This window comes from Triturus cristatus, chromosome 3_1 (assembly GCF_964204655.1).
Source record: "Triturus cristatus chromosome 3_1, aTriCri1.1, whole genome shotgun sequence".
Classification (NCBI taxonomy): Eukaryota; Metazoa; Chordata; class Amphibia; order Caudata; family Salamandridae; genus Triturus; species Triturus cristatus.
Window position 1 is genome coordinate 19,562,755 of NC_140583.1, and position 13,553 is coordinate 19,576,307.

Below are 13,553 nucleotides of genomic sequence, written 5' to 3' on the forward strand. Positions count from 1 at the left end.
GGATGATTCAGGATGGAGGCTTGTACCTCTGGTTTAAATCCTGATATTCTTAGCCAAGCATGGCGACGGAGGAGGACGCTAGTATTAATGGCCCTGGAGGCTGTGTCTGCTGCATCTAAGGAACAGCGTATAGAGGTGTTAGTTATTGTCTTACCCTCTTGAATTAATTCATTGGCCCTAGTTTTATATCTTTCAGGGAGGTGGTGCATTAAGTTTACTAATTCATCATAATGTGCCCTATCGTATCTGGCCAATAGCGCTTGGGTGTTGGCGATACGCCATATATTGGCTGCCTGTGACGCAGTGCGCTTTCCTGATGCGTCCAGTAGCTTTGACTCTTTGTCAGGTGGTGGTGCTTCGCCTGACGCCTGGGAATTTGATCTTTTTCGTGCAGTGGAAACCACTAGGGAATCTAGTGGCGCTGGCCCTTTGATATAGGCAGGATCTGTGGGGGCAGCTTTGTATTTTTTCTCTATGCGTGGGTTAATGACCCTGGCCCTGACTGGGTCCTTAAAAACCTCTGGCGCATGCTTTACCACCCCCTTAAGCATAGGTAGTATGGAGGTAGACCTATGTGTGGTATCAAATGTGTTGAGGAGGAAATCCTCCTCCACTGGGTCAGTGTGCAACTCTACCCCGTGATAGTGTGCCGCCCTTTGAAGTAGATGGTGGAAACCTAATGAGTCTTCCGGTGGAGATGGCCTGGAAGGGTAAAGGTCATCTTGTGGGACGTCGGCAATATCTGGGTTATTGTAGTCGTCCCATGGGTCTGGGGATCCTGTAGGGGTGGGGTCTTGGGGCACATCCCCTGTATCGTGATATGGGTCCCCCTGATCATCATCGTCTGGAGACGGGGTCGGAGAGCGATGAGGTGGGGGTGGAAAAGGCAGAGGGGGCGGAGGTGGAGAGGGTGGAGGAGGTGGGGAAGGTATTCTGAAAGGAGGTAGCAGAGTCCTTCCTCTTTGGAGGTGGAGGCGGAGCCAGTTTGTCAAAATGTCTCTTTTTGGAAGAGAGTGCCAAATGTCCAGTTTTTGGATCCTTGGTGAGAGTTTTTTGTAAGGGATCCGGTGTAAATAGTTCCTGTGACAGTGTTTGGTCCGTCGGCGCCGAAGTCTTCGGGGCCGATGACTTTTTAGGCTTGTCCGTGCCAGTTTGCTTAGCACTGGGCTTGGGAACCTCCGATTTCTTGGTCGGCGCCGAGGTGGGCTTCGGCTTGGAAGTGTCGGTGCCGAGGGCCTTATAGGGTTTGGTCGGTACCGAAGATGGCGTCGGTACGGAAGCGCTGTGTTTCGACCCCGAGGGCTTCGGTGCGGAGCTCGGTGTCGAGGTAGAGGCCGGTTTCTTTTTCGGTGCCGAAGTGTGTTTCTCGGCACCGCTGGCAGGCTGGCTCGAGCCCGAGCCACCGGAAGGCTTATTTGGCTTCTTCACCGGGCCCGAAGGTGGGGTGTGTGAAGCAGTGTCTCTGGTCTTGCCTAGGCCCGGAGGCGAAGGCGTGACCGAAGCCTTTTTGGGTGTTGGCGCGGGTGTGGGGGGCGGTATATTACTCATGACCCTCTGCGCCAGAGTGATGTCCTCCACATCTGAGTTGTCGGCCTTGGAAGCACTGACGAGGTCCTCTTTGGTGCGCTGCTGTCCCGGATCTTCGATGTCGTCTCCGAAGATATCGACTGGAACGGAGGTCGAGGAGTGTGCCATGTTTCGTCTGGCTCTTCGGTCCCGAATAGTCTTTTTCGATCTGAAAGACTTACAGGCCGGACAGTCTCGATCCTCGTGTTCAGGGGAGAGGCAGAGGTTGCATACCTCATGAAGATCGGTGTGGGGGAATTTGGACCCACATCGAGGGCACTTCTTGAATGGAGTTCTTTCCATCAGCCGGGACCGGAGCTTGGGTAGGACGGAAGGCCGCCGTCGACGACTGGAACCGAAGATTTGTCGATAAGAACGTGCGTTGATTGAGGAGATCGCGATCGAAACAATACCACGATGTGAGGTGAGGATTCCGCTTCGATCGTCGAACTGGAAAATGTTCGGAACCGGAGCGCGAAGATTACATCCGAGCCCGATGGCGGAAAAAAACAATCTGAGGATGGAGCCGAAGCCCATGCGCAATACGATCCAAAGGAGGAGTCACCGACCTCGTGACTTCCAAAGACTTTCCAAGAGGAAAAACAAACTGCAAACATCCGGGCCCAACACCAGATGGCGATCTATGCAAAAGTGTGTAATCTGCAGCTCATATGCCTCAAACGTATACCTTTGTGAATCAAGTCCTGGGTGTGTTGAAGAGGGTGAGGATGGTGTGTTTTTTCATGAGCTTGTATTGTCTGGAAGGGTGAGGTCCCCCAGGAGGGTGGTGGACAAGCTGGCAATGAGATCTAAGTATTTATCAATGAAGTCTTTGTCTTGCTCAGGAGACCTGCAGATGAGATGGAAAGAGATGCTCTGAGATGCTGAGAGGGAAAAGTCACGTCAGCTATATTTTGGGACCCCCGTCTCTAAATCTTAGCATCCAGAAGGCCTCCCTACACTGCCAGCCAGCCCACATCAGCCCTAAGAATACACTCTGGGTGTCCTTCTCAACCAGCCACTCGCATCCACCGACAAATAATAAACTCCTCCTTGCTGTGAAGTACGTTCAGGAAGGCAATCAATCCTTCCTCTCCTGCTCCACCTCGCCGAGAGGGTCTTGGGGACTACATTGTACACTTTGTATTACTGCACTATCTTCTATATAGAGCAGCCAGGCTATACATAATGCAGAACACTGCGGCCCAGACACTCAGAGACACATTGGTTAGGTCATGTTAAACCAACCCTAGTGTTACACCGCTTGCTACCGATTCACCAATGTGCACAGTTACAAATGCCAAAGCACACATGCCATCCATGCCAGATGCAAACCTCTGAACGCGCCTCAGAATCAACCAAGTACCTCTCGAGGGGGCTGCAGTGTCGTGGATAGACTCTGCCCCTTGTCACTCAAGTGTAGACGCCATCGCTGTGGCTGTGGATGTATGCGCCCATCTACTCGCTGGGAAGTATGCAAGGTGTAGGACGAGGGGTGGCCACCCTGACCGCACTGCAAGTTCAGAGACACATGGGAATGGGTGTGCTCAGAGCATATGTTCATGGTACTGTGAGGTGGACTCTGCACAGAGGTAAATTACACTTCACTTGCAGCTCAGAGGTAACCGCTTGACAGGGGCAGGCACAGGACGTTGGGCTCTTGGGGTCTTCCTTGTGAGTTATGCATACAACTTGTGCACATCAGCACCTGTGTTGGGGGATAAGGCAGAAATTATCTGGACATGTTTTTGATCCCAGCAGCCTGTCGCCCAGGTCCTTCAGTTTTGTTTTTCTCACAAGGGGGGAGCTAGCCTCCATACAGAGTATCTGTTCCCTTTCTATGGGGGTCACAATATGGAATTTAGAACATGATGACCCTATAGTACATGACTGCGTGGGGGCAAAGCGGAAACACCTGGATCTGTCGGTAGAATGGGACAGGCTGGCAGGCAGTAACAGAGTGTTAGGTTTTGTAAGTCAAATTGCACAGGGAGAACTCATGCAAGTACCATACGGAAAGGACACTCACCGGAAGTATTGGTTGGAGACCCTTCTCGCAGCATTGGCAGCGCCATGAAGCCAAAAGCATTCAGTCGGTAGTTGAAGCTGACATGGACGACGTTGGTCTTCGCAGTAAACTCTTCAGTGGGAGAGTAGCCCTTCTCCGACCCGCTGAAGATGTGCAGGTAACCACCATGGATCCAGACCATCACTGGTAGCTTGGCCTGTGGCCCCACGGAGGGTGTCCACACGTTCAGGTAGAGGCAGTCTTCCGAGCCCATCACTGTCCCATTGGCACTGAGAGGCTGCACTTGGGCACACATGGACTTGAACTTGGTGGCGTCGAGGGTCCCATTCCAGCAGGAGCCACTTAGGCTCTGCGGTGGCCTCCATCTCAAGGGTCCAACTGGTGGCCTGGCATAGGGGATCCCCTTGAAGGAATACGCTAGGCTGCTATGAGTGCCCCGGACAACCCCACAGTCTGATGTGACATCCACCAGAGTGGAGGCCGACATACCAGAGAGGTAGGCTGTGGACGCCGCCAGGACACTCAGCAGCACAATGCCACCACTCATGACGAGTATGTTCCTCCTGGTCGGGGCAATGCAGAGTGGATGGTCCTGCCTCTTGATCTGGGTCACAGCCTCTTGTGCCTCACCAGACCCCACCAGGCGCTGATGCTCAGACGTATCTTGGTCTGTGTCTGTGTCACTCATTGCAACGGGGCGCTTGTGCACGAAGCTCCACTAAATAAAATAAAGAAACAGAACATTAGCAAATGCAAGCAACCGCTCCATCGTCAGAACAGACCTCACTGGCTATGACTTGACTTAGGGGGTCTGTTTTGTGTGCTGTCGGCTGTTTGTCCATGCACTGTACATACAGGGCAAAGGAGAAAGCAACAAAGAAAGGAGGCGGATATGGCAGAGCAAGAGGGGGCAGCAGTTCCAGGAAGTACTGGAGGGAAAGCTCATAGGATGCACCTTAAAGGACTGGAGAGAGCACTGGAAAGAAACAAGAGTGCAGCAGATGAAGGACTCTTCAAACTGAAGATATAAGAGACAGCCGGGTAGGGGTCCCACCATAGTGGTGGGCTCGGTCATTGTCCGATTGATGAACAGGACTGAGTACCTAGTCAGAATCCTGGGAGGGAACACTTGCGTTCCAATACACTATCAAATGATGCAAAACAAAATAAAGAATTATTTATTTTATTTATAACGTTTTATATAGCGCGAACATGACCCTAGAGGGTATCAGAGCGCTTTACATCACAATGTACGGAAACGTTAGATGGTTGGGGGTAATATACATACACACGGTAAACGACATTCAATGTAAAAATATGTAGACAGTAGCATATAATTTGCTAACAGTGACATAAAGTTTAGTGTTTTAGGGAATGAATTTGTTCACTAGAAGAGATTTCACTTCTTTTTTGAAGGCGTAGGAGGGGGGTATTCGTCCTACATCTGGAGGTGAGGAGCTCCCAATCTTCGGTGCAACACCAGAGAAGGCTCTGCAACACATTCTCTGTTTGTGGAAGGATTGTGGTTTCAACAGTAGTGAGCTCATGCTTCAGGAGTCTCTGCACCATCCAGAAGGTACTAGCTTTTGTGTAAAGTAGCTGGGGGTTTTGTGATGAAGGGCCTTATGGGTCATGCAGGCCATCTTGAGTTGTATTCCATTAGCCCTATTGGATGTTAGTGGTAAAGTATTTTAAAGAAGTATTGGCAATGCAAATAGTTCTAGCACGGACAAAACATGTCACTTCGTAAACATGGTGGCAAATGCTTACAATATATATATTTTTTTTAAATTAAACATGAAAGTGCACAGCCATCCTGGAAAGGTATTGCCAGAGTGTAGATTTGTTGAAAAGGTCCAACGGTGCCGCCATCCTAAGCAATGTGTTGGGCAACCCACAATGATAAAATAGTGATACTCTGTGCACAATACCATTCCAAGATGGCCGAACAACAAACTTCACCCTGGACTGGCCAGACAGGGTTGGCCCTGTCTGGGGAGCCAACACAAAATCAAAGAAAGGAAAGTAAATATACAGGAAGAAAATGGAAATCTAAGGAACTGGCCCAGCAGCCCTGGCACAGACGCGCAATCCTTTTCAGGCTGATGTGCACGTGCGATCAGTTGACATGCTATCACAGACAAGGCAATAGAGCAACGGCTGAAGAGTGCGGACCCATTCCTTTGTGCTGTATGCTGTCATGGACCGAGGCAGACCCCGAATGACAGGCGAACAGACAAATGGATAAAGAGGGTGGGCCCATTCTTATGTGCCATATGCGGTCATGGACAGAGGCAGGCCATGACTGACACTCGAACAGACAAATGGATGAAGAGGATTGACCCATTCCTCTGGGCTGTATGCAGCCATGGATAGAAGCAACCCTGACTGACACGTGAACAGACAAATGGATGAAGAGGGCGGGCCCATTCTTATGTTCCATATGCGGTCATATGCGGTCATGGACAGAGGCAGGCCATGACTGACACGCAAACAGACAAATGGATGAAGATGGTGGGCCCATTCTTATGTGCCGTATGCGGTCATGGACAGAGGCAGGCCATGACTGACACTCGAACAGACAAACGGCTGAAGAGGGTTGACCCATTCATCTGTGCCGTATGCAGTCATGGACGGAAGCAGAACATGACTGACACTCAAACAGACAAACGGCTGAAGAGGGTTGACCCATTGCTTTGTGCTGTATGCTGTCATGGACAGAAGCAGGCCATGACTGAACCTCGAACAGACAAAAGGCTGTCCCAAAGCACCTCTAAATTGTTATGTATGCATATGCCATTTTTTAGTATAACATTTTGCTAGCATTGAGTTAATCAATACGTTTAACAGTGCCAAGAAGAACAAGCATTGGCATAGCCAATAGGTCTCGCTTTTGGGACCTTATAAGTGTTTAGCCATGCAACAGTTGCATAACTAAATACTTATAAGGTCCCAAAAGCGAGACCTATTGGCTATGCCAATGCTTGTTATACGGAGAGCTCTCTGACGCCCACAAGAAAAGTCTTCTGTAAGTGGAATCTCGACATGTAAAAGAACTTTACCCCAGTGAAGAGCAACATTTTTAGGCTTCACGGGAGAAAAGTGACATGCCAGCGCCTCTTTCTCATGAGTGAGCGCCCCCCGCCCACCTTCATCACAGTAAAGGACTGACACACTACACCATTCATTCAGTCAATAATAATCAAATATCGAGCAAAAAGCTTCCTAGAACAGTCTCGCGGCTTCATGGCGCTACAAATAACATTGTTTATGATTGTCCAAACATGGAAAGTGGTTTTATGTCCAACGTGCCACGACAGAAGTAGGAGTGAGACCAAGATGGGAATCTGGGACTAGCAGGCTGCAGACAGACTGTTGGCAGTAGGCACAGTAGCGCACAGAGCTATCCTGCTGCAACATGCTTTAAAAAGTCTGTACGGGTCAGTGAGAGCTGTGAGAGGTGGAGGGGACACCGAGCAAAGAGTGAGGAGTGCAGGAGGGGTGCGAGATCTCGGTGGATGAGATGTGGATAAAGACAGTTCTGAAAGAAAGAGAGTGGAGGAGATATCTAGAACAGAGTGGGGGTGGTGGGGGGGCGGTGAGATCACCGAGGAGCGGGTGTTGGAGGGGAGCGAGAGTGTCCGGGTAGAGAAGGGTAATAAACACATGAGCTAGGGTGGAGAGAGTGCTTGGTAACTTAGAGAGAGATCAACTCTAGGGACAAGGGAGAGCACAGAAGTAGGTTGTGAAGAGGGTGTCTCCAGAAGGGAGGAAAGTGGCTGGAGAGACCCAGAAAACAGGAGGGTTAAGATTCAGATCGCCCCCTGGGTGGTTATAGTAAGAATGTGGGTGGTGAAAGAGATTAAAACAAGTCACAAGAAGAGAAAAGGCGGGCTAGTGAGACAGTGAAAGTGAACTGGAGAGAATGGGAAAACGAAAGAGCTCGAGAAAGAGGCATTGATAGTGACAGAAAAGGGACGTACTAAGAGACAATAAAAAAAGACCGAAAAAGCATGCTGTGGCGGGGGTGGGGGAGTGCATTCTGGGCGGGGGAGCGGACCCTTTGAAGTATGATGCCGAGGCTGTGGCTACACGTGCACGCGCCAGTGGGCTGAAGCGCTTCCCCAAACGGATTGCATGGCGGCACGATGCACGTGATTGTGCGCGTGGTCGCCATGCAATCCACTTTTGGGAGCACTTTGAAATGCCCCTCTTACTAGAGTCTCGCATAGCGATTGCGTAAACGCAATAGGTAGGCGAGACTTAAAAAGGACAGATATAGCATCTTGTTGCTTGCATCTGTATACATTATGAAGCATTAGCAAAGCTAAATGTTTAGCTAACGCATTTCAAAGGAAAGAACTTTTGGCTTTGCCAGCGCTTATTTGTGTAAACATATTTCAATGACACCAATTCAGCAGTCACAGAAAAGTTGCAGTTAGGATCACCAGACAAGGGAATAACTAGCGCTCTCTCTGTAGCAGTGGACTCGCGTGAACCAGCAGACGTGGGGGATATTTCTCTAGAGGCTATACTTCACAGGTAGATGCCTTACATGACTGCTGTGAACTGGGTGCCAGTACCCACGAAAAGACTACGGCGAGACACACAAACCTGGCTGAAGGAGGAAACCTTTAACACTTGAGAGTGCGCAAGCTCGCATGTAAAGACAGGAAGAGCAGTGTGAAATCCTGTTATCAGATGAATTGTAAAGGACAGGCAAGTTCAGACTGGCCATTGGTATGTAATCTTGCCATCTATACATTTGCTTTATACACCGTTCTTCCCCCGCCCACACTAGTAAAAACTGCCAGAGTCCTAATGAACAGTGAGAAAGGGAGTTTTGGCAACTGTAGGCATCATTAGAGCATTTGTCGGAGATCAAAAACAAACGGTGATGGCTTTAACGTCTACAGCAGAGGTGTCTATTGTAAACTAGAAGACAAAGCTCCTTGGACCTCCTCTAAAGAAAAAGAAGGAAAGTCTAGAAAAATTAAGGCTCATTCAGTAATAGTTTGAAATTAAAGTGGCGGCGTCATGAAAAACACTTGTGAATGACTTAAAGTCGAACACTACATCATATGTATACATTCACAATCCATGTCTGTAGTTAAATACCTAACCGTGATGTTAGACGGACCGGGAGGGTCGGCCGAGGACAAGGGGAGAGGTCTCCGGGGAGAGCCGTCTCCAGCGATCGTACAGACGAGTAACTTCCCCCCCACAGATGTACACCACACAAGGATAAGGTTTAACGTTCTTTATAAGCGATCTCTTAGGTACGATAGAATGGTACAAGGAGGTCTGGACTCAGGGGTCCCCTCGATTCTAGTCTCTTGGTTGGGAAAGGGGGTAGCGGGACAGTCTGGTTACCAATCTGGTAGATGCGATGATGGATAGCTCACAATCCTCGAGCTCGGTGTTCTAGCTGGACGGGCCGCGGCAGCGCCAGCAGGTCCCGGTGAAGGTGGTCGTTACACGGTCCGCGGCAGCGCCAGCAGGTCCCGATGAAGGTGGTTGTTACACGGTCCGCGGCAGCGCCAGCAGGTCCCGATGAAGGTGGTTGTTACACGGTCCGCGGCAGCGCCAGCAGGTCCCGATGAAGGTGGTGGTTACAACGGTCCGCGGCAGCGCCAGCAGGTCCCGACAAAGGTGGTGGTTGCAACGGTCCGCGGCAGCGCCAGCAGGTCCCGACGAGGATGGAGGATGTAGAAGGCAGCGGCAGCGCCAGCGCCAGCAGGACGATAGTTCCCAAGGCAGGGCTACGGCAGCGCCGGTAGTCCGTCAAGGATGAGTTCTTCTCGGTGTCTCTCGACTCCAGGATACAACTGCCTTCCTGCTCTGGAGCTGTCCTAGTTATAGGTCTGGCGCCCTTTGATGTCCGGACCCTCGCACTTGGAGGTCGGGAGGTCCGGGATGAGGGAGCCCAGACACCCAGCAGGGGGGTGGAGCCAGCGCCCGGGGGAGCTGGAGGGCGATCGGCAGCTGGCGGGGGAGAGCCATCGACACTTCTTTCTCCCATCGACCTGCCAAGTGGTCCGTTCACCTCCTGGGTGGATGGTGGTGCCGGGATGTCGGGGCCTGGCCAGGCCCAGGGTTAGGGTCGAGCTGAGGCCACGCGGCCTCGTGGTGCAGTGTCCAAGATGGCGGCCGGTCCGGCCGAGGGAGCCGGTAGTGGTTCGGCCCCATGATACAGAGATGTCCGGGGGCAGGAGTTCCGTCTGGAGACGGGGTGCGGGTTGTTTCTGTGGGTAACACCTGGAGGGCCGGGGCTTGGGCCCTGTCATGCGGGGAGGGAGCAAGCCCTTCATGTGGCCTGTCCAACATGCGTCCCCCCCAGCTGAAGGCGGGGAGAGTCACCCATCCTCTTGGGGACTTTCCTCGTCGAGGCGGAAAAAGCGTGACAGGCCATCTGCGTTGGGGTGGTCTTGGCCCGGTCGATGTTCCACAGTGAAGTCCATCCCCTGCAGGGAGATGGACCAGCGCAATAGTTTGGGGTTTTCCCCCCGCATCTGCATTAGCCATTGCAGGGGTCGATGATCTGTTTGCACCCGGAAGTGGGTACCGAAGAGATAGGGCCGGAGCTTTTTGAGGGCCCACACCACTGCGAAGGCCTCCCTCTCGATGGTGCTCCAGCGCCGTTCTCGGGCCAGGAGGCGTCTGCTGATGAAGGCCACCGGTTGGTCAAGTCCCTCGGAGTTCAGCTGGGAGAGGACCGCCCCGATGCCATGGTCGGAGGCATCTGTTTGCACAATGAATTCCCGACTGTAGTCGGGGGCCTGGAGCACAGGGGCAGTGCACATGGCGGCTTTCAGCTTCTCGAAGGCCGCTTGACAGTCTGGGGTCCAGTTGATCTTCTTCGGGTGGTTTTTGGATGTGAGTCCCGTGAGGGGCCCCACAATGCTGCCATAGTCCCTCACGAACCGCCGGTAGTAGCCGGTGAGCCCCAAGAAGGCTCGGACCTCGGTCTGCGTGACTGGGGGCTGCCAGGACTGGATGGCAGCGATTTTGAGTTGCAGAGGGGCCACCAGACCGCTTCCCACCTGGTGTCCGAGGTAGGTCACGGATCCCTGACCAATTTGGCACTTGCCGGCCTTGATTGTGAGGCCGGCCCGCTGGAGGGCCTGCAGGACCTCTCGGAGGTGGTGGAGGTGGTCGGACCAGTGGCGGCTGTACACAGCGATATCGTCCAGGTAGGCGGCGCTGAACTCCTCGAGCCCCGCCAAGACCTGGTTCACCAGTCGCTGAAAAGTAGCTGGGGCATTCTTCATGCCGAAGGGCATGACTTTGAAGTGGTAGTGGCCATCGGGGGTAGAAAAGGCGGACCGTTCTTGGGCCCGGGGTGTGAGACCGATCTGCCAGTAGCCCGCTGTCAGGTCGAAGATGCTGAGGTAGCGGGCAGCCCCCATGCGGTCGATCAATTCATCCGCTCGGGGGATGGGATGAGCGTCGGTTCTGGTGACAGCATTCAAGCCCCGATAGTCGACGCAGAATCGGAGCTCAGGAGTAGTGCCGGGGGTAGCAGCTTTGGGGACCAGCACGACCGGGCTGGCCCAGGGGCTGTCCGAGGGCTCGATGACCCCGAGCGTGAGCATCTTGGATACTTCCTCTTGGATGCAGGCCCGCACCCGATCTGGTACGCGGTATGCCCGGTGTCTGATAGGGGGACTGTCCCCAGTGTCCACGTCGTGCAAGCACCAGTGGGTGACCCCTGGGGTGAGGGAAAACAAGGTAGCAAACTGCAGCAGGAGGTCCCGGCAGCCTTGGCGCTGTTCCGGGGTGAGGGCATCGGAGAGCCGGACCCCGTCCACGGAACCATCTTTCTCCCGAGTCTGCAGGAGATCAGGGAGAGGCTCGGAGTCTTCTTCCGCTCCACTGTCTGTAGCCATCAGGAGGCTGAGCTCCGAGCGCACAAAGTGGGGTTTGAGTCTGTTGGTTTGGAGGACCCGGAGGGGGTTCCTGGGAGATTCCATATCGATGAGATAGGTGACGGGGCTCTTGCGTTCGACCACTTTGAAGGGCCCCGTCCACTTGTCCTGCAAGGCACATGGTTCGGTGGGGGACATCACCCACACTTGTTGGCCAGGTTTGAATTCGATGGAGGAGGCATTTTGATCGTACCATTTTTTCATGTCCTCCTGACTGGCCTCAAGATTCGCTTTTGCCATTTCTCGGAATCGCCTGGTCTGATTGCGTAGGGTCAGGAGGTACTTGAAGACGTCTGGAGGGGTCTTTAGGGGGGCCATCTCCCAACCTTCTTTGACTAGGCTGAGGGGCCCTCGCACAGGGTGCCCGTACAAGAGTTCGAAAGGGCTAAAGCCGAGGGACTTCTGGGGAACTTCTCGATAGGCGAAGAGGAGGCACGGAAGTAGTACATCCCACTGGCGACGGAGGGGCTCTTCCAATCCCCCAATCATTCCCTTGAGCGTGCGGTTGAATCGCTCGACTAGTCCGTTTCCTTGAGGGTGATAGGGGGTCGTGAATCGGTAGGTGACCCCGCACTGTTGCCAGAGGGACTTCATATACTTCAAAATAAAGTTTGTGCCTCTGTCGCTGACGACTTCTCGGGGGAAGCCCACCCGGGAGAAGATCCCCATTAAGGCCCGGCCGACCACCGGGGCTGTTACAGTTCGCAGGGGCACAGCCTCGGGGTAGCGGGTGGCGTGGTCCACCAGTACCAGGATGAACCGATGACCTTGTGCTGTACGGGGGTCCAGGGGCCCCACAATGTCTATTCCCACCCTCTCGAACGGGGTGGTGACAACTGGGAAGGGTTGCAGAGGTGCTTTGAGTTTGCGGCCGCTCTTCCCGCTGGCCTGGCACGTGGGGCAGGACCGGCAGTGGTTGAGGACGTCGTTTCTCATCTTTGGCCAGAAAAAGTGGGTCACCAGGCGACTGTAGGTTTTGTCCTGGCCCAGGTGTCCAGCCAGAGGGACATCGTGGGCCAAATTTAACAGGAAGTCTCTAAAACGGAGGGGCACCACCAGCACTCGACTGGCCCCTAACTCCGCGATTCTCGGTTCGCTGTACAATAGGTCGTTGTCCCAATAGATCCAATGGGCTCCGGTGGTGTCCCCTGCGCTTTGGGCGAGGGCTTGCTGGCGGAGTCCCTCGAGGGAGGGACAGGTCTTCTGTTCTTGACGGAACTGTTCCTGGGTGGGCCCCCCTTCTTGACGCCACTGAGCCAGGTCGGGAAGGTCCTGGGGCTGAGCGACCCCTTCGGGGGTTTGCTCTGGGGGGTCGGTATAGTCTGTGTCCTCTACTGGAGCGACCGGGGGAGGAGGTGCAGGCCATTCTGGTTCTTCTGGTCGGGGGATGGCACGGGCGGCCATGGACCGGGTGGTTACGCACGCCCAGTCCGGGAGGCCCAACATCCCCAGGTGTTCTCTTCTTTCTACGGTGGCCCACGGGGAACTCTCAAGATCATTCCCCAGGAGACAGTCCACGGGGGCATCATCCCGGACCGTCACCTTCAACATGCCGGAGACTCCTCCCCATTCGAAGGGGACGCAGGCCATCCGACATAGACTCTCTGAATTGTCGGCTGAACGGACGGGGCAGAGAATGTTCGGCAGGATCTGCTCTGGTTTTACCAGGTGACAGCGGACGGCCGTCACACTGGCCCCCGTGTCACGTAGTGCTTCGGCCCGGCGCCCATTAATGTTCACCCACTGGCTATATTTTCTGGTGTTGGCGGGTAGGGGAGCCCGCGGGACCATATCTCTTCCCCCTAGGCACGCTAGAACCATGGCGGCCGGTTCCCACTCTTGTTGTGCCTGCTCGTATTCTTCCTGTTCTTCGGAGATTTGTTCTCCCCCCAGGGCGGCGGCAGCTACCTGGCGGGGTCTTGGAGTTTGGTTCTGTGGACAGTTCGGGTCATTGGCGTAGTGGCCGACTCGCTGGCATCGGTGACACGTGACGTTGGCTCGGAACCCCGGGCGCATCGGGGGGTTGCCCC

The 13,553-nt window shown here is 53.7% G+C and overlaps 1 protein-coding gene across 4 annotated transcripts in view; it reads right to left on the reverse strand.

Annotated features, from left to right (window-relative positions):
* The window catches only part of LOC146859616 (uncharacterized), a 398,593-nt gene that overhangs the window by 136,120 nt on the left and 248,920 nt on the right, over positions 1-13,553 (reverse strand). For all 4 annotated transcript variants that reach the window (XM_085646633.1, XM_085646634.1, XM_085646632.1 and 1 more), the window contains one exon: positions 3,596-4,313. In XM_085646633.1, coding sequence (XP_085502759.1) covers positions 3,596-4,283 — 688 coding nt within the window. In that variant the 5' untranslated portion in view covers positions 4,284-4,313. The remainder of the gene's footprint in view (positions 1-3,595; positions 4,314-13,553) is intronic.